The sequence below is a fragment of the Dama dama genome, chromosome 18 (assembly GCF_033118175.1).
Source record: "Dama dama isolate Ldn47 chromosome 18, ASM3311817v1, whole genome shotgun sequence".
Lineage (NCBI taxonomy): Eukaryota > Metazoa > Chordata > Mammalia > Artiodactyla > Cervidae > Dama > Dama dama.
This window is the reverse complement of record NC_083698.1, coordinates 30,558,941-30,581,075: the sequence shown is the minus strand read 5'-3', so window position 1 is coordinate 30,581,075 and position 22,135 is coordinate 30,558,941. Positions and strand designations below refer to the sequence as shown.

Genomic DNA, 22,135 nt, shown 5'->3' with positions numbered 1-22,135 from the left:
GCGTATTAAAAAGCAGAAACATCACTTTGCTGACAAAGGTCAGTATAGTCAAAGCTATGGTTTTTCCATAGTCATGTACGGATGTGAGAGTTGGACCATAAAGAAGCCTAAGTGCCGAAGAATTGATGCTTTTGAGCTGTGGTACTGAAGAAGGCTCTTGAGAGTCCTGTGGACAGCAAGGAGATCAAACCAGTCAATCCTAAAGGAAGCTACCTCAATATTCATTGAAAGGACTGATGCTGAAGCTCCAATAGTTCGGCCACCTGATGCAAGGAGCCAACTCACTGGAAAAGACCATGATGCTGGAAGAGATTGAGGGCAAGAGAAGGTGGCAATAGAGGATGAGATGGTTGGATGGCATCATCAACTCAAAGGACATGACTTTGAGCAAACTCAGGGACGCAGTGGAGGCCAGGGGAGCCTGGTGTTCTACAGTACATGGGGTTGCAAAGTCAGACATGACTGAGTGACTAAACAACAACGAATGATGCCTCCATTAAAACCTCTGAAGAAAGGCATCTGGATGCTTCCAGGCTGGTGAGCATACGGAGGTGCTGGGAGAATGACAGGCCTGGGGAGGACACAGAAGCTCTATGCCTCCCCTAATAGGTCCTGCCCTGTGCACCTCTTCTATCCAGCTGTTCCTGAGTTGTGTCCCTTCATAATAAACTAGCAATCTCTTAAGTAAACTTCCTTCCTGAGTTCCGCAAGCCATTCTAGCAAATTACTGAACCCAAGGAAAGGATCATGGGAACTTCTGTCTTTTGACTTACAGCCGGTTCTCAGAAGCACAGGTGACAACCTGGCCTTGAGAGTGGCGTCTGAAATGGGAGCAGTCCCGTGCGAGCTGACAGCCAACTCCAGGTAGATGGTGTCAGAACTGAGTTAAACTGCAGAACACCACCGGTCTGAACTACAGGACTGCTTGGTAGGGGAAAAAATACCACTAATCTATTCAGAAGAATTCTGAGTGTTCAGAGAGAAAAACAGTGAGTAGTTTTTTCTTATACGTTGACACCAAAACCTGTGAATGAATGTATGCAGCAGTTTTATTCAGAGCCAAAAACTGGAAACCACTTGAAACAAACTATGGTATATCCATACCATGTAATACTAGTGAGTAATAAAAAGGAGCAAACTACTGATACATTAAACAACTTGAATGAATCTTTAGACGATTAAAATAAGTGAGAAGTACCAATTCCAAAATGTCCTTTGTTATGATTCCATTTGTAGAACATTCTTAAGATGACAAAATCATGTAAACAGAGAACAGGCTAGTGGCTGGTAGGAGTTAAGAAGTGGGTGTGACTACAGAAGGGAAACAGGAAGGATCCATGGGTGATAGAATTGTTCCGTATCTTCACTGTATCAATGTCAACATCCTGATGGTCATATTGTACTCATTCTGTTACACGCTACCAACTGGGAGAAACTGGGAAGAGGGTACACAGGGTCTATCTCTGAATATTTTTCTTAAAATTATGTACGCTCTATAAGCATTTCAACATTTTAAAAGTCTACTCCCTTTTCTTCACATATATAAGAAAGCATAAACAGATGAACATAAAGTTAACAAAGAATTAAAAGTAAAAATAGTCTTTCCCCTCTCCTGCTTCAATGTCTACCTTTTAACTGTGTGCTAACTACATGATGCACTTTACTCTCTTGCAACTGCTGAATCTTTCATATAGAAGAGTAAACAGAAGAATAAAAAACATGCTGTGATTATACATAACGTAATCTCTTTACCAATGTTCCCTGGAAACGTCCTGGCTTCTTATACCACGCTTTGTTGCCTTCCTCTTCACAGACACACAGATGATCCATGAGTCCATTACTATATAGAAAGCATTTTCCTAACAAAGAAGATTACAATGGTCAACAATTATTTCACACAAGTGTATTATTTTTATAGATGATCAAAATAAAAATACAAGGAGCAGCGTGAACAAGGCACAATTTTGTCTTCACCTTTTAGGATGAAACAAACAATCTGATTTGTTTATTGACAGCACTGGGCTCTAAACTCACAGTGGTAAAAAGCAATAATAAATTACTGGATTCTGTTTGCAGGACTATAGTCAAAAAATATACACAGATAAAAATTCTCTTCAGTTATCTGAGGGAATGGTGAGGGAAGATAAGAGGAAAACCTCTTTTGAAAAGACAGTATGGGTGTGCCTCTTCTCTATCTGATCAGAAGAAAACTCTGTGGTATATAAGGGAAATTCAGACCAAAATACATTATGAAACAATGCATATCTGAATCTTAAAAGAGCTCATTACAAGGAAAAAATTTTATTAACTATATGAGGTGATGGATGCTGGCTAAATTTATTGTGGCAATCATTTTTCAATATATACATATATGAAATCATTATACTGTACTCCTAAAACTAACACTATGTTCTATATCAATTACATCTCAACTGAAAAAGTAGATTATGGAAAAGTATGTTTTTCATTATCTCAGCCCATGTAAACAATACTATGCTTTGTCCCTTTCTCTGTACTTTTTTACTGCTTAATCTAGACATTGGTCAGCTCCCTCCTAATTGACTACAACTTTTTCTAATGATTCCTTCCCATTATTGGATTCATTCTTGCTCCCATAATTGTCTTCTCCATTTGACCATATATAATGCTGTCAGTTTCATAATACACTGGTCTACCTTTAATATATAGGAAACTACTCTGCTTTCCATCCCTTCCTACCATCCACCTATCCTTTCATCCACCTGAATATCTGTGTGTTCATTCTATCTCCCTGATAAGCATTCAAGAGAGTGTCATTTATGTATGAGCTTTTTTACAGTCTGTTTTCTGCTATTTATGTATGTTTGAAACAACATTATCTTTATAAAAACTGCAAAATATGGATCAAGGAATTGTTATTTTGCCTATCTAATAAAAACATATAACTACTCTTCTCAAAGTCCACATAAGCTATAATGTCCAGCAATTAACCAAGCTGCTTGATAAAATATTGAATTTCCTATTACTATTCAAGCAACAATTAGATCCCTGTTGGAGGAATACTGTAGGATGGGTACAGCTCTTGGACTAAAGCAGGAAGCTAGATTCAAGGTCCCTTATAAGTAAAATTCTGTTCTTACTTGTGAGGCATATACTGAAATACAAAATTGTCCTCTCCATTTGTTAGTAGGTTCATGAAAGTGTTATATGTGTTATATATATATATACACACACATATATACACACAGGCTGTTGACCCTTGAACAACATGAGTCTGAACTGTGAGGGTCTACTTATACAGATTGTTTTCAATAGTAAATACTACAGTGTTACACAATCTGCAGTTGGCTGAATCCAAGGATGAGGAAATTGCAAAAACAGAGGAATTATGGACACTGAGGGCCAACTATAAATTATAGGCAGATTTTCAGCTACACCAATGGTGGGCAACATTAACCTCCTCATTCTTCAAGGATCAACTGTACTTGTTTTCTGCCTAGACTTCGTCAGGTACAACTAAGAAACGAGGAAAATGTTTCCGCATGAGGATAAAGGCATCAGTTTTCAAAAACTGGCAAAAAGAGAATATTATTTAAAAAAAAATGAATGCAGTGACATTTAAAAACCTAACATAACATTTTCAGGATAAGGTGAACACATACCTTTGGGGAATGGGTTGTTTTGGGCTTGGAGTCGAATTTTAACAACATCAAAGGGTGTCACTATGAAGATACATAAAATTTAAATTAACAAGTGATACCTGTAATTTGTATAGATGTTTGTCCAAAGAACACAAAATACACCACATGATACCTATATAATGGTTAAAACTATTTATCATAAAGTGGTTTAAAACTTAAACCTTTAAACACTTAAAGTGTTAACATTCTAGTTTTTTGCACTTGAATTTTGTTTAAAGAGGACCAATGAGAAAATGTAGTTACTTCTTTCACAGGTACTAAACTCTCACTTATACTATTTCTACAGCTATAATTCCATTAACATTAAAGCTAAAATACTAGTATTTGTAAGAAAATATGTTATCTAATATAAAAAATGTTCCAAAAGACCACTTAAATATCTGAAGATAACTATGTATTACAAGTAATCAATAAACAAATAATATAAGTTTCCCTATACTAAATTAAAGTCTCCCGCTGTTAAATTCACCTGTATCAAATAAAAACCACAGGTATTACAAATTTGAGTAAACTAGCCATAACTCATTCTTGCTACCATATTGTGTTACTCTAACTGGGAAAAGTGCAGCAAAGGAAAATGGGCATTATGATCTGAAGTAGAATGTATCTAAAGCAATTAGTTTACATCTGTCCTAACCATCTTGGGCTTCCTGGTGGCTTAGACAGTAAAGAATCTGCCTGCAATGTAGGGGACCTGGGTTCAACCCCAGGGTCAAGAAGATCCCATGGAAAAGGAAATGGCAACCCACTCCAATATTCCTGCCTGGAGAATTCCATGGATAGAGAAGCCTGTGGACTACACTCCATGGGATCGCAAAGAGTCAGACACGACTGAGACGAACACCTGCAATCTTATTTAAATAAACTAGCCAACTCATTAAAATGTTAAACTGTCACCTACTATGTCATTTGGCTGTGTCTGTTAGAAATTCGACTTCCCTGGTGGCTCAGACGGTAAAGCGTCTGTCTACAATGCAGGAGACCTGGGTTCGATCCCTGGGTGATGAAGATTTCCTGGAGAAGGAAATGGCAACCCACTCCAGTACTCTTGCCTGGAAAATCCCATGGACGGAGGAGCCTGGTGGGCTACAGTCCACAGGGTCGCAAAGAGTCGGACACGACTGAGCAACTTCACTTCACTTCATAAGAAATTCATTTAAAAAGACAGAGAAATGTAGTCCAGAGAAATTTAAGCAATTCACTAAAAGCAAAGTAAAAGATATTCTGAATTTGTTGCTACTGTAAGTTGCCCAACTTCTGTGTTTTTCATTAGGCTAATATTTAACCCCATATTTTTACTATTTTAAAAAAGATAATAGTCATAAAAGTTTGATATTGACAGAGACCTCAAAGAACTTCAGATCTAAGCCCCTAAATTTACACAGGAAAAATTAAGTTCAGAGAGAATAAGGACAATCCCAAAGTACATTCATCCTGAGAACAGCAAAGCAAACACTAAAATTCTAGTCTCTCGATTCTCTGTCCAAGGCTCTTTCCTGTTATCATGATGAAGCACGAATGATAATATTATCAGTATTTCAGAGTTAAACTCAAGTGGGATCAATAATTCATTCAGATACATAATCTACATCCTAACATTATTTTACCCATCAGTGATGTCAGTATAGCTCCAGTGCAAGAGGCAAACATTTGCTGAAGCGGTGTCACTGTGATAACTGGTGGTCCCTCTGATTCAGGATCCATATCTTTAACTAACAGCAGCAAAATCTGTTAAAGAAAAGCAAGATGTAAACTAAAAGTGTAACAGAAGATGCCCTCAAAACTGACTGCTAAAAGTTAAATAAACTATAAAAACTAAAACCAGTATTACTATCCAAGCACACGTTGTTGACCAGCAAAAGTATACATAGAAGTTCTGTACGCAAAGGCACTACATAACTGTCATTAATAGAACATGTTCTCAGATGTTCCGAAAGTGGTATTGTACTTCAGCTAAGCTATGTGAGCAGCATCACATTTGCAAGACAAATCAAAAGAGCATTAAGAAAACAGACTCTGGCCATGCAACAGAATGAACACAGTTGACCAGTAAGACTCAAAATCAGAATTCGGCCTCAGATACTTGAGTCTAGTAGAGTTATCAGCAAATATAGCACTATTTTTACTGCACTACAAACACTGCTGCAGAAGTACAAAATAAATCAAAAGCATAACCTTCATAAAAAGCATTATTTTAGAAATAAGATAGTGAGAAAAGCAACATATACTCTTTCTGAAAAACTCAACACTAGAGTATAAAAATCACTTATAAACTTCTTATTAAAAAAATAACCACCGGCAACATACAGTATAATCTTTCCAAAGGTCTATGTACACAAAAACACAAATATGGAGGCAGATTACATCTAACCAGATATGTACGAACATTCATGTATCTATACATGCATCTTTTTTGAAAGACAAAATAGATTAACACCATTCATAACTTTTAGTAGCCAGCTTTGATGCTTAAAAATATAGATGTGTTAATAAATACAGATTGACATTATAATTTTTAATGTTTACATGGTTTTCAATTATATTTATTTAGTCAGCCTCTTAGATATTCAGGTTATTGCCAATTTATTAATTCTTTAATTTCATAAACTCACATAAATATCTTCATACACACATCTTATTGTAGTATCTTTACAATTATTATAGGAGAAAAAGTAAGACTGCTGGGATAAGCTAAATACCTGAGAAAAATTACCAATGTTTTCCAGAAATACTGGACCAATATATATTTCTATGGTAATATATGAGTTATTGTTAGCCCATAAATTCACCACTCTCTCATACTACATATCACTTATTTTTTCTGACCCATTTGGAAGTAGACTGCATACATCATACCCACTTCATCCTAAACACCTCAGAATATTTTCATGTAATTGAAGTACCATTACCAAATTTAGGAAACTTAATGCTGACAGTATTCTAAAGTTCATTTTCCAATTCTGTCAATTATCCCAATTACGACCTTTATAAAAATGAATGCTTCTATTATTTCTTTAGGCTTTTATTATTTACTTACCTGATTTAAGTCTTTTCCTCAACTCTATGTTCCAATATTTTATTGTTTGTAACATCAGTATCTGAAAATCTGTAGTGAAAAAAGAAAGAAACTGTCTTATCTTTTCACACAGGAAAGGGATAGCAAGCCTAAAGGAAAGGAGTATATAAAAAACTTTAAAATATAAATCAACTAATACTTATTAACTATTATTTATTAAATATTTTTATTAAGTATTTTGCAGAATATGAAGAGCACTCCAGAAATATTATCATAGAGTTATGAAAGTTATTATCACACAAAAATCTTCATATTATCCCAGCAAATATACTCTACTTTAAAACCAGACAATTCTAAACCTGAACATACTGATCCATCTTAGTATCAACAGGAGTTGAACAACCAGATTTTGTGGCCCTTGGAGGAAATTCAGACTAAAGTAACAAGGTAAAGGTTGCCACAATACAGGAGCAGGTAACACTCTGGTCTACAGGACTAAGGTCTTAGCTTCTTCAAGTGAAAGTAAGGTGGGAAAAAGGTGGCAGGGATATACACTGTTCTAGAATAAAGGAATCCACTCAAATGCATCCTGGTTTAAATAAGAGAACTTTAAAAAGCCAGTTTGAAAGTAACTAAAGAAATGTGAATGTGGGTTGTATATCAGATATTTATACATTATTCTTGATTTTGTTTGGTCAGATAATGTTATTGTGCTTACATAAGGGGTCTTTTGGAATGATCTTGTTCGCTGCCCACTGTACAATATACAGACATCTATCTATAGTTCTTCAGGCACTCTTGTTTACTAGATCTGATTTCTTGAATCTATTTGTCAAATTTCCTCTTCTTCAATAAACAATGCAAAGAAATGGAGGAAAACAACAGAAAGGGAAAGACTAGAGATCTCTTTAAGAAAATCAGAAATATAAAGGAACATTTCATCCAAAGATGGGCACAATAGAAGACAAATGGTAAAGACCTAATAGAAGCAGAAGAGATCAAGAAGAGATGTACAGAAGAACTATACAAAAAAGGTCTCAATGACCAGGATAACCACGATGGTGTGGTCACTCACCCAGAGCCAGACATTGTAGAGTGTGAAGTCAAGTGGGCCTCAGAAAGTAATGCTATCAATAAGGCTAGTGGAGGTGATGGAATTCCAGCAAAGCTATTTAAAATCCTAAAAGATAATGTTATCAAAGTGCTGCACTCAATATATCAGCAAATTTGGAAAACACAGCAGTGGCCATAGGACTGGAAAAGGTTGATTCTCATCCCAGTTCCCAAGAAGGGTAGTACTAAAGAATGTTCAAACCACCGGACAATTACTCATCTCCCATGCTATTAAGGTTATGCTCAAAATCCTCCAAGCTAGACTTTAGCATCACGTGAACTGAGAACTTCCAGGCATACAAGCTGGATTTAGAAAAGGCAGAGGAACCAGAGATCAAATTGCCAACATTCGCTGGATCACAGAGAAAGCAAGGGAATTCCAGAAAAACATCTACCTCTGTTTCATTGACTATGCTAAAGTCTTTGACTGTGTGGATCACAACAGACTCTGGAAAGCTCTTAAAGAGATGGGAATACAAGACCATCTTACCTGTCTCCTGAGAAACCTATATGTGGGTCATGATGCAACAGTCAGAACTTTGTATGGAACAACTGACCGGTTCAGGAATGAGAAAGGAGTACAACAAGGCTGTTGGTTATTGTCACCCTGTTTAATTAACTTATACGCAGAGCACATGATGAGAAATGCCAGGTTGGGTGAGTTTCAAGCTGGAATCAAGATTACCAGGAGAAATATCAACAACCTCAGATATGCAGATGATACCACTCTAATGAGAGAAAGCAAAGAAGAACTTAAGAATCTCTTCATGAAGGTGAAAGAGGAGAGTGAAAAAGCCAGCTTACAACAAAATATTAAAAAAAAAAAAACCTAAGATCATGGCATCTGGTTCAATCATTTCATGGTAAATAGAAGGGGAAAAGGTGGAAGCAGTGACAGATTTCCTCTTCTTGGGCTCTAAAACCACTGCAGATGGTGACTGCAGCTGTGAAATTAGAAGACAACTGCTTCTTGGCAGAAAAGCTATAACAAACCTGTGTTAAAAAGCAAAGACATTACTTTGCAGACAAAGGTCCATGTAGTCAAAGCTATGGTCTTTCCAGTAGTCACATATGGTTGTGAAAACTGGACCATAAAGAAGGCAGAGCATTGAAGAATTGATGCTTTTGAACAGTGGTGCTGGAGAAGACTCTTGAGAGTCCCTTGGACAGCAAGGTCAAACCAGTCAATCCTAAAGGAAATCAACCCTGAATATTCGTTGGAAGGAATGATGCTGAAGCTGAAGCTCCAGTACTTTGGCCACCTGATGCAAAGAGCCAACTCACTGGAAAAGACCCTGATGCTGGGAAAGACTGAGGGCAGGAGGAGAGACAGAGGATGAAATAGTTGGATGGACGATGGACTGACTCAGTGGATGGACCCAGTGGACATGAGTTTAAGTAAACTCCTGGAGATAGTGAAGGACAGGAAAGCCTGGCATGCTGCAGTCCATGGGCTTGCAAAGTTGGACAGGACTGAGCGACTGAACAAGAAGTATCAAGTGAGAACCTTGGGATTCTGATTCCATCTGCTTGATGATTAGTCACGCTCAGTGTCTTTTTCACATACCGTTGGTCATTTGTACCTCATCTTTGAAAAATGTCTATTAAAGTCTTCTATCCATTTTTAAATCAAATTATCTGTTTTATAACCTGTAGGTGCTCCAAATGTGAAGCAGTGATCCAATTTCATCTTATTCTATGTTAAAATAGATAACCACTTTACCCAGTTCCAAATATTAAATCTCTCTGGGACTTCCCCGGTGGTCCAGTGGTTAAGACTTTGTCTTCCAATGCAGGGGGTATAGGTTCAATCCCTGGTCAGGAAGCAAGGATCCCTTAGGCTTCAGGGCCAAAACACCAAACGATAAAAGCAATATTGTAACAAATTCCAAAAAGACTTTAAAAATGTTCCATGTCAAAAAAAAAAAAAAAGAACTTAAAAAAAATATTAACTCCCTCCTTTCTCCTTTAAACTGACATACTACTTGGTCAAAACTAAGACGGAGGTTCATGACACTGTACAGGAGACAGGGATTAAGACCATCCCCATGGGAAAGAAATGCAAAAAAGCAAAATGGCTGTCTAAGGAGGCCTTACAAATAGCTGTGATGAGAAGCTAAAAGCAAAGGAGAATAGCAAAGATACTCCCATTTGAATGCAGAGTTCCAAAGAACAGCAAGGAGAGATAAGAAAGCCTTCCTCAGCTATCAATGCAAAGAAACAGAGGAAAAGAACAGAATGGGAAAGATAAGAGATCTCGTCAAGAAAATTAGAGATACCAAGGGAACATGGTATGGACCTAACAGAAGCAAAAGATATTAAGAAGAGGTGGCAAGAATACACAGAAGAACTGTACAAAAAGATCTTCACAACCCAGATAATCATGATGGTGTGATCACTCACCTAGAGCCAGACATCCTGGAATGTGAAGTCAAGTGGGCCTTAGGAAGCATCACTACGAACAAAGCTAGTGGATGTGATGGAATTCCAGTTGAGCCATTTCAAATCCTGAAAGATGATGCTGTGAAAGTGCTGCACTCAATATGCCAGCAAATGTAGAAAACTCAGCAGTGGCCACAGGACTGGAAAAGGTCAGTTTTCATTCCAATCCCAAAGAATGCTCAAACTACCACATAATTGCACTCATCTCACATGCTAGTAAAGTAGTGCTCAAAATTTTCCAAGCCAGGCTTCAGCAATACGTGAACCACGAACTTCCAGATGTTCAAGCTGGTTTTAGAAAAGGCAGAGGAACCAGAGATCAAACTGCTAACATCTGCTGGATCACTGAAAAAGCAAGAGAGTTCCAGAAAAACATCTATTCCTGCTTTATTGACTATGCCAAAAAGCCTTTCACTGTGTGGATCAGATAAGCTGTGGAAAACTCTGAAAGAGATGGGCATACCAGACCACCTGACCTGCCTCTTGAGAAACCTATATGCAGGTCAGGAAGCAACAATTAGAACTGGACATGGAACAACAGACTGGTTCCAAATAGGAAAAGGAGTCTGTCAAGGCTGTATATTGTCACCCTGCTTATTTTGTGTGTGTGTGTGTGTGTGTGTGTGTGTGTGTGTGTGTGTGAAGCAGGTAATTTTTATTAAAATCCGTGTAACATGCCAGAGCTTTTTTCACTTACAGTATTATCTTTTAATTCTTAAAATAACACTAAGAGATAATAATTTTTACTCCCTTTTTCAAATGAGGAAAGCTGGGGCTTAGAGACATTTCCCAAGGTGGGATGGATAAATAACAGATCCAGATTCAAATTTAGATTTATTTCATCCAAAGCCTGTCTTGTTTCTAGTAAATATTAATATCATTGTTACTTCCTCTGGTATATGTCTAACAGATAAACTGACTGATAATTTGCTGATTTTTCATTTGACCTGCGGACTATTAGATGGAGAACTTTGTTCTGCTATATTCCTTTTTATTACAGGATGAGTGAAGTGAATTTCCCCCAAAGATTTCTTGGATTTGATTGTATCTTAATTAACTAAGAGATCTGGATGAAAGTTCTGCCAGTCTCTCAGTATGTCCTTAGGCAAGTCATCCAACTTTGGGCGGAGGGGCTTATTTCCTTTTCACAGACAAACTTTTGGATTATATAGTCAAGATTTCTTACATCTCAGAGATTCTAGTTATCTTAGGAGATAGAATTGGCAGAAAGGTTACAGATTTATCCATCTTTTTTGATGAATCTCTTTATTTTTTGGAGTTTTATGCTACTGATATATTTCCCAGCAATAAAAGATGGGAGGGGGGAAAGATTCTCTGACCTACATGTTTCTGTAGATGTCATTTGTTTTGTTTTTTGTTTTTTTTCCCTTTATTTTTATTAGTTGGAGGCTAATTACTTCACAACATTGCAGTGGGTTTTGTCATACATTGACATGAATCAGCCATGGAGTTACATGTATTCCCCATCCCGACCCCTCCTCCCACCTCCCGCTCCACCCGATTCCTCTGGGTCTTCCCAGTGCACCAGGCCCGAGCACTTGTCTCATTCATCCCACCTGGGCTTGTCACCCTGCTTATTTAACTTCTATGCAGAGTACATCATGAGAAACGCTGGGCTGGAGGAAGCACAAGCTGGAATCAAGATTGCCAGGAGAAATATCAATAACTTCAGATATGCAGATGACACCACCCTTATAGCAGAAAGTGAAGAGGAACTAAAAAGTCTCTTGATGAACATGAAAAGGAGAGTGAAAAAGCTGGCTTAAAGCTCAACATTCAGAAAACTAAGATCATGGCATCTGGTCCCATCACTTCATGGCAAAAAGACGGGCAAACAGTGGCTGACTTTATTTTTTGGCACTCCAAAATCACTGCAGATGGTCGTGACTGCAGTCATGAAATTAAATGATGCTTACTCCTTGGAAGCAAAGTTATGACCAACCTAGATAGCATATTAAAAAGCAGAGACATTACTTTGCCAACAAATGTCCATCTAGTCAAGGCTATGGTTTTTCCAGTGGTCATGTATGGATGTGAGAGTTGGACTGTGAAAAAAGCTGAGCGCCAAAAAATTGATGTTTTTGAACTATGGTGGTGGAGAACACTCTTGAGAGTCCCTTGGACTGCAAGGAGATCCAACCAGTCCATCCTAAAGGAGATCAGCCCTGGGTGTTCATTGGAAGGACTGATGCTGAAGCTAAAACTCCAATACTGTTTTTCAGTATATGATATAAATTGTGAACATTTAAGAATCCAATATTCAGTTCCCATTTTTATTCAGGAGTGTGTTGATTACTCTCTCCCACTTTTGACTCTCTGTTTTCTACCTCAGGACACCTCTATTTCCTCCTTTCCCCTTCTCTTCCCAATCCAATTCTGTGAATCTTGGTAGGTGTCTGGGCTACGGAGAACACTCTGGGAACAGACACCTGCGTAGATCTGTCTCTCTCCTCTTGAGTCCCCCTTTTCCTCCTCCTGCTCATCTCTATCTCCCTCCTCCCTCTCCTCTTCTTCATGTAACTCTGTGAACCTTTCTGGGTGTCCCTAACAGGGGAGAATCTTTTCGCCATTAACCTAGAAGTTTTATTATCAGTGCTGTATAGTTGGAGAAGTCCTGAGACTACAGGAAGAAAAAAACTGAAATCCAGAGGCAGGAGACTTAAGCCCAAAACCTGAGAACACCAGAAAACTCCTGACTACATGGAACTTTAAGTAATAAGTGACCGTCCAAAAGCCTCCATACCTACACTGAAACCAACCACCACCCAAGAGACAATAAGTTTTAGAGCAAGACATACCACGCAAATTCTCCAGCAACGCAGGAACATAGCCCTGAACGTCAACATACAGGCTGCCCAAGGTCACACCTAACACATAGACCCATCTCAAAACTCATTACTGGGCACTCCATTGCTCTCCAAAGAGAAGAAATCAAGTTCCACGCGCCAGAACACCGACGCAAACTTCCCTAACCAGGAAACCTCGACAAGCCAATCGTCTAACTCCACCCACTGGGTAAAACACCTAACACATAGACCCATCTCAAAACTCATTACTGGGCACTCCATTGCTCTCCAAAGAGAAGAAATCAAGTTCCACGCGCCAGAACACCGACGCAAACTTCCCTAACCAGGAAACCTCGACAAGCCAATCGTCTAACCCCACCCACTGGGTAAATCCTCCACAATAAAAAGGAACCACAGACCTCCAGAATACAGAAAGCCCACTCCAGACACAGCAAGCTAAACAAGATGAAAAGGCACAGAAATACCCAACAGGTAAAGGAACATGAAAAATGCCCACCAAGTCAAACAAAAGAGGAGGAGATAGGGAATCTACCTGAAAAAGAATTTAGAATAATGATAATAAAAATGATCCAAAATCTTGAAAACAAACTGGAGTTACAGATAAATAGCCTGGAGACAAAGATTGAAAAGATGCAAGAAATGTTTAATAAGACCTAGAAGAAATAAAAAAAGAGTCAATTAAAAATGAATAATGCAATAAATGAGATCAAAAACACTCTGGAGGGAACCAAGAGTAGAGTAACGGAGACAGAAGATAGGATAAGTGAGGTAGAAGATAAAATGGTGGAAATAAATGAAGCAGAGAGGAAAAAAGAATCAAAAGAAATGAGGACCACCTCAGGGACCTCTGGGACAATGTGAAACGCCCCAACATTCGAATCATAGGAGTCCCAGAAGAAGAATACAAAAAGAAAGGCCATGAGAAAATACTCGAGGAGATAATAGCTGAAAACTTCCCTAAAATGGGGAAGGAAATAGCCACCCAAGTCCAAGAAACCCAGAGAGTCCCAAACAGGATAAACCCAAGGCGAAACACCCCAAGACACATATTAATCAAATTAACAAAGATCAAACACAAAGAACAAATATTAAAAGCAGCAAGGGAGAAACAACAAATAACACACAAAGGGATTCCCATAAGGATAACAGCTGATCTATCAATAGAAACCCTCCAGGCCAGAAGGGAATGGCAGGACATACTCAAAGTAATGAAAGAGAATAACCTACAACCTAGATTACTGTACCCAGCAAGGATCCCATTCAGATATGAAGGAGAATTCAAAAGCTTTACAGACAAGCAAAAGCTGAGAGAATTCAGCACCACCAAACCAGCTCTTCAACAAATGCTAAAGGATCTTCTCTAGACAGGAAACACAGAAAGGTTGTATAAACGTGAACCCAAAACAACAAAGTAAATGGCAACGGGACCACACCTATCAATAATTACCTTAAATGTAAATGGGTTGAATGCCCCAACCAAAAGACAAAAGATTGGCTGGATGGATACAAAAACAAGACCCCTATATATGCTGTCTACAAGAGACCCACCTCAAAGCAAGAGACACATACAGACTAAAAGTGAAGGGCTGGAAAAAAATATTTCACGCAAACGGAGACCAAAAGAAAGCAGGAGTTGCAATACTCATATCAGATAAAATAGACTTTCAAATAAAGAATGTGAAAAGAGACAAAGAAGGACACTACATAATGATCAAAGGATTAATCCAAGAAGAAGATACAACAATTATAAATATACAGGCACCCAACATAGGAGCGCCGCAATATGTACGGCAAATGCTAACGAGTATGAAAGAGGAAATTAATAGTAACACAATAGTGGGAGACTTTAATACCCCACTCACAACTATGGCTAGATCAACTAAACAGAAAATTAACAAGGAAACACAAACCTTAAATGACACAATGGACCAGCTAGACCTAATTGATATCTACAGGACATTTCACCCCAAAACAATCAACTTCACCTTTTTCTCAAGTGCACACGGAACCTTCTCCAGAATAGATCACATCCTGGGCCATAAATCTGGTCTTGGAAAATTCAAAAAAATTGAAATCATTCCAGTCATCTTTTCTGACCACAGTGCAGTAAGATTAGATCTCAATTACAGGAAAAAAATTGTTAAAAATTCAAACATATGGAGGCTAAATAACATGCTTCTGAATAACCAACAAATCATAGAAGAAATCAAAAAAGAAATCAAAATATGTATAGAAATGAATGAAAATGAAAACACAACAACCCAAAACCTATGGGACACTGTAAAAGCAGTGCTAAGGGGAAGGTTCATAGCATTACAAGCTTACATCAAGAAACAAGAAAAAAACCAAATAAATAACCTAACTCTACACCTAAAGCAATTAGAGAAGGAAGAAATGAAGAACCCCAGAGTTAGCAGAAGGAAACAAATCTTAAAAATTAGGGCAGAAATAAATGCAAAAGAAACTAAAGAGACCATAGCATAGCAAAAATCAACAAAGCTAAAAGCTGGTTTTTTGAAAAAATAAACAAAATTGACAAACCATTAGCAAGACTCATTAAGAAACAAAGAGAGAAGAACCAAATTAACAAAATTAGAAATGAAAATGGAGAGATCACGACAGACAACACAGAAACACAAAGGACCATAAGAGACTACTACCAGCAGCTCTATGCCAATAAAATGGACAACTTGGATGAAATGGACAAATTCTTAGAAAAGTATAACCTTCCAAAACTGAACCAGGAAGAAATAGAAGATCTTAACAGGCCCATCACAAGCAAGGAAATCGAAACTGTCATCAAAAATCTTCCAGCAAACAAAAGCCCAGGACCAGATGGCTTCACAGCTGAATTCTACCAAAAATTTAGAGAAGAGCTAACACCTATCTTACTCAAACTCTTCTAGAAAATTGCAGAGGAAGGTAAACTTCCAAACTCATTCTATGAGGCCACCATCACCCTAATTCCAAAACCAAAGATGCCACAAAAAAAGAAAACTACAGGCCAATATCACTGATGAACATAGATGCAAAAATCCTTAACAAAATTCTAGCAAACAGAATCCAACAACATATTAAAAAAATCATACACCATGACCAAGTGGGTTTTATCCCAGGAATGCAAGGATTCTTTAATATCCACAAATCAATCAATGTAATACACCACATTAACAAATTGAAACATAAAAACCATATGATTATCTCAATAGATGCAGAGAAAGCCTTTGACAAAATTCAACACCCATTTATGATTAAAACTCTCCAGAAAGCAGGAATAGAAGGAACATACCTCAACATAATAAAAGCTATATATGACAAACCCACAGCAAGCATCACCCTCAATGGTGAAAAATTGAAAGCATTTCCCCTGAAATCAGGAACAAGACAAGGGTGCCCACTCTCACCACTACTATTCAACATAGTGTTGGAAGTTTTGGCCACAGCAATCAGAGCAGAAAAAGAAGTAAAAGGAATCCAGATAGGAAAAGAAGATGTGAAACTCTCGCTGTTTGCAGATGACATGATCCTCTATGTAGAAAACCCTAAAGACTCTTCCAGAAAATTACTAGAGCTAATCAATGAATATAGTAAAGTTGCAGGATATAAAATTAACACACAGAAATCCCTTGCATTCCTATACACTAACAATGAAAAAACAGAAAGAGAAATTAAGGAAACAATACCATTCACCATTGCAACAAAAAGAATAAGATACTTAGGGGTATATCTACCTAAAGAAACAAAAGACCTATACATAGAAAACTATAAAACACTGATGAAAGAAATCGAAGAGGACAAAAACAGATGGAGAAACATACCATGCTCATGGATTGGAGGAATCAATATTGTGAAAATGACTATACTACCCAAAGCAATCTATAGATTCAATGCAATCCCTATCAAGCTATCAACGGTATTTTTCACAGAACTAGAACAAATAATTGCACAATTTGTATGGAAATACAAAAAACCTCGAATAGCCAAAGTAATCTTGAGAAAGAAGAATGGATCTGGAGGAATCAACCTGCCTGACTTGACTATACTACAAAGCCACAGTCATCAAGACAGTATGGTACTGGCACAAAGACAGAAATATAGATCAATGGAACAGAATAGAAAGCCCAGAGATAAATCCACGAACCTATGGACACCTTATCTTTGACAAAGGAGGCAAGGATATACAATGGAAAAAAGACAACCTCTTTAACAAGTGGTGCTGGGAAAGCTGGTCAACCACTTGTAAAAGAATGAAACTAGAACACTTTCTAACACCATACACAAAAATAAACTCAAAATGGATTAAAGATCTAAATGTAAGACCAGAAACTATAAAACTCCTAGAGGACAACATAGGCAAAACACTCTCCGACATAATCCACACCAAGATCCTCTATGACCCACCTCCCAGAATATTGGAAATAAAAGCAAAAATAAACAAATGGGACCTAATGAAACTTAAAAGCTTTTGCACTACAAAGGAAGCTATAAGTAAGGTGAAAAGACAGCCCTCAGATTGGGAGAAAATAATAGCAAATGAAGAAACAGACAAAGGATTAATCTCAAAAATATACAAGCAACTCTTGAAGCTCAATTCCAGAAAAATAAATGACCCAATCAAAAAATGGGCCAAAGAACTAAACAGACATTTCTCCAAAGAAGACATACAGATGGCTAACAAACACATGAAAAGATGCTCCACATCACTCATTATCAGAAAAATGCAAATCAAAACCACAATGAGGTACCATCTCACGCCAGTCAGGATGGCTGCTATCCAAAAGTCTACAAGCAATAAATGCTGGAGAGGGTGTGGAGAAAAGGGAACCCTCTTACACTGTTGGTGGGAATGCAAACTAGTACAGCCACTATGGAAAACAGTGTGGAGATTTCTTAAAAAATTGGAAATAGAACTGCCATATGACCCAGCAATACCACTCCTGGGCATACACACTGAGGAAACCAGATCTGAAAGAGACACGTGCACCACAACGTTCATCGCAGCACTGTTTATAATAGCCAGGACATGGAAGCAACCTAGATGCCCATCAGCAGATGAATGGATAAGGAAGCTGTGGTACATATACACAATGGAATATTACTCAGCCATTAAAAAGAATTCATTTGAACCAGTTCTAATGAGATGGATGAAACTGGAGCCCATTATACAGAGTGAAGTAAGCCAGAAAGATAAAGAACATTACAGCATACTAACACATATATATGGAATTTAGAAAGATGGTAATGACAACCCTATATGCAAAACAGAAAAAGAGACACAGAAGTACAGAACAGACTTTTGAACTCTGTGGGAGAAGGTGAGGGTGGGATGTTTCGAAAGAACAGCATGTACATTATCTATGGTGAAACAGATCACCAGCCCAGGTGGGATGCATGAGACAAGTGCTCGGGCCTGGTGCACTGGGAAGACCCAGAGGAATCGGGTGGAGAGGGAGGTCGGAGGGGGGATCGGGATGGGGAATACATGTAAATCTATGGCTGATTCATATCAATGTATGACAAAACCCACCTAAAAAATAAATAAATAAATAAAGGGGAAAAAAATGAAAAAAAAAAAAAGCAAAAAACTCCAATACTTTTGCCACCTTATGTGAAGAGTTGACTCATTGGAAAAGACCCTGATGCTGGGAGGGATTGGGGGCAGGAGGAAAAGGGGACAACAGAGGATGAGATGGCTGGATGGCATCACCGACTCAATGCACATGAGTTTGAGTAATCTCCGGGAGTTGGTGATGGACACGGAGGCCTGGCGTGCTGCGATTCATGGGGTCGCAAAGAGTCAGACACGACTGAGCGACTGAACTGAACTGAACTGGAGTTTCATTTCAGTATGGAACAGCTTCTGGTCTCTCTATTCTACTTGCCAACTTATCCATCCTTAAACTGGAGTACATTGTATTAGTATGCCCTAATAAGTCCTCATGTTTGGTAGGCTAAATCTATTCCTCTTCTTCACAAGTGTCATGATTACTCTTGGCCCTATGGTCCCTTCACAGAAGTTTAAAAATCACCTTACCATGTTCCTTGAAAAACCTCTTTGGGATTTTGACTCAAACTGAACTGAATCTACAGATAAAACTGGTGAGGATTTTAACTTTGAATACAGTCTATTCTTTCATTTCAGTTCAGTTCAGTCGCTCAGTTGTGTCTGACTCTTTGCGACCCCGTGGACTGCAGCATGCCAGGCCTCCCTGTCTATCACCAACTCCCAGAGCTTACTCAAACTCATGTTCATTGAGTCTGATGCCATCCAACCATCTCATCCTCTGTTATCCCCTTTTCTTCCCACCTTCAATCTTTCCCAGCATCAGGGTCTTTTCCAATGAGTTAGTTCTTCTCATCAGGTGGCCAAAGTATTGGAGTTTCACCTTCAGCATCAGTCCTTCCAATGAATATTCAGGACTGACTTCCTTCAGGATTAAGTGGTTTGATCTCCCTGCAGTTCAAGGGACTCTCAAGAGTCTTCTCCAACACCACAGATCAAAAGCATCAGTTTTTCAGCGCTCAGCTTTCTTCATAATCCAATTTTTACATCCATACACGACTACTGGAAAAACCATAGACTTGACTAGATGGACCTTTCTTTCATTTATTCAGATCTTAATGTTGTTCTGAGAAGCTTTAAAATTTGTCCTATAGAGATACTGCATATTTGTGGCAGATCTAGTTCTAGGTACCTGATAATCTCTACTACTAACATAAAACAGTGTCTTCCTTTTAATCACATGTTCTCTGTGCAGTTGGGCTTCCCTGATAGCTCAGTTGGTAAAGAACCCGCCTTCAATGTAGGAGACCCCGGTTCAATTCCTGGGTTGGGGAGATCCTCTGGAGAAGGGATAAGCTACCCACTCCAGCATTCTTGGGCTTCCCTTGTGGCTCAGCTGGTAAAGAATCTGCCTGCAATGTGGGAGACCTGGGTTTGATCCCTGGGTTGAGAAGAGCCCCTGGAGAAGGGAAAGGCTACCTGCTCTAGTATTCTGGCCTGGAGAATTCCATGGACTGTAGTGCATGGGGTTGTAAAGAGTGAGACATGACTGAGCGACTTTCACTTGCTCTGTGCAGTTAGAACATGCAACTGATTTTTTTGTCTATTAAGCATGTATCCAGTCAATTTTGCTAAAAAAAAAAAAAAAAAATCCTCTATTATTTTTAACTGTTGACTGATAGACTCTCGTGAGTTTTTTATGTAAATGTGTATGCTATGCTGTGTTCAGTGGCTCAGTCATGTCTGACTCTTTGCAACCCCATAGAATATACCCCATTCCTCTGTAAATGGAATTGTCCAGGCAAGAATACTGGAGTGGGTTGCCATTTCCTCCTCCAGGCAACCTTCCCAACCCCAAGGGGTGAAACTGCATCTTTTGCATCGCAGGCGGGTTCTTTACCACTCTGCCATGTGGGAAGTCCATCAAAGTGCATATTTGTCTGCAAACAATGACTGATTTCCATCATTCCTAATCATCATGCTACCATCTTAATATCCTTTTTGTATAGCTAAGATGTCTAATAAAATATTAGATAAAAAATAAAGAAAATGAGTATATTTGTTCCATCTCTGAATTTTAAAAGAATTCTTCTAAGATTACCCAGGAGAATGAAGTTTGTGCTAGACTTTTTATCCATTTATTTTTAAACAGACATTCTTCATCACATTAAGGAATTTTCTTTCCAATCCTAATTTGCTATAAAGACTTTCTTTTTCTTTCATTCTTTTTTCTATTCCAGTTTTACTAAAGTTAAACGGATATAAAATTCCTAAGATTATTATAGTGACTTGATATATGTATATGCTGTGAAAAAGTACCTTCTATCTAATTAATCAGCACATCCATCACCTCACATATTTAGTGATACTTCTTTTAGTGAAAACGTTTAAGTTCTACTTTCTTAGCACATGTCAGTTATACAACACAGTATTATCAATTATAGTCACCACATTTTACATGAGATCTTCAAACTGTATTCCTCTTATAGGTGGAAAATTTTGCCATTTACTAACCTCTCCCTATTTCCTCCACACCCTGGCCCCTGACAACCACTTTTCTACTCTGTTTCTGATTTTTTTAAGAGTCCACATACAAGAGGTACTATGCAGTATTTGTGTTCCTCTTTCTGGCTTATTTCCCTTGGCATAATGTCAAGGTCCATCAGTGATGTCACAAATGGCAGAATCACTTCTCCTGGCTGAGTAACATTCTATTTATGTATACCACATCTTATCTTCACAATTTTACTGAGGATTAATTGACATACAATGAACTGCATATAATTAAAGCTTACAACATGAGTTTTGACCACCTGTGACACTATCACTAATCAACAAAATGAAATGTAGCTGGCAGGCCCATTGGTGTCCTGCTGCTGCTCTGCCAGTGCTCCTGCCCAGCACCCACGCTGGCCCTGATGCAGCTGTGGCCTGCTGTCCTACAGTTTAGTTAGAATTTCTGACAATTCCCATGAATGGAATCACACAGTATGTACTGATTTTCTTTTGGCATCTTTCATTCACTGTAAGTGTTCTGACACTCATTTATGTATTGATACTTACTTCCTTTCTGTTACTAAGCAGTATCCCACCGTACAGATATACTACAATTTCTTTATTCATTCCCTGGCTGATACAAATTTAGGTTGCTTCAAGTTGGGGACTAGTACAAATAAAGGGGCTATGAATTATTCACGAATAAATCTTAAGTAAATAAGTAGAAATAAAATGGCTGAATCAAACGGCAAATGCATGCTTAAATTCTTAAGAAACTGCAAACGTATTTTCCAAAGCAGTTTTATCATTTTATATTCCCACCAACATGTAAGTTCTGGCTGCTCCATATGCTTAAAACACTTGGTACAGTTATTTTTAAAAACTGTAATCATTTTAATAGCTGAGTAGTGATATCCCAATGTAGTAGTACTTTGCATTTTCCCAAGGAATAATGATGTTGTGCATCTTTTCAAAATATGCATAATTTTATTATTTGTTGAATAAATAGTTGGAAAATTTCATGTATTTTTTTGGTGATGAAAAGGCTATGAACACT

At 38.0% G+C, this 22,135-nt stretch overlaps 1 protein-coding gene across 1 annotated transcript in view; it reads right to left on the bottom strand.

The window, feature by feature from the left end:
• The window catches only part of SLC25A40 (solute carrier family 25 member 40), a 90,050-nt gene that overhangs the window by 31,678 nt on the left and 36,237 nt on the right, over positions 1–22,135 (bottom strand). Inside the window, exons 2-5 of the mRNA XM_061165102.1 lie at positions 6,718–6,786; positions 5,288–5,408; positions 3,642–3,701; positions 1,753–1,859 (exon numbers count right to left, since the gene is read on the bottom strand). Coding sequence (XP_061021085.1) covers positions 1,753–1,859; positions 3,642–3,701; positions 5,288–5,384 — 264 coding nt within the window. The 5' untranslated portion in view covers positions 5,385–5,408; positions 6,718–6,786. The remainder of the gene's footprint in view (positions 1–1,752; positions 1,860–3,641; positions 3,702–5,287; positions 5,409–6,717; positions 6,787–22,135) is intronic.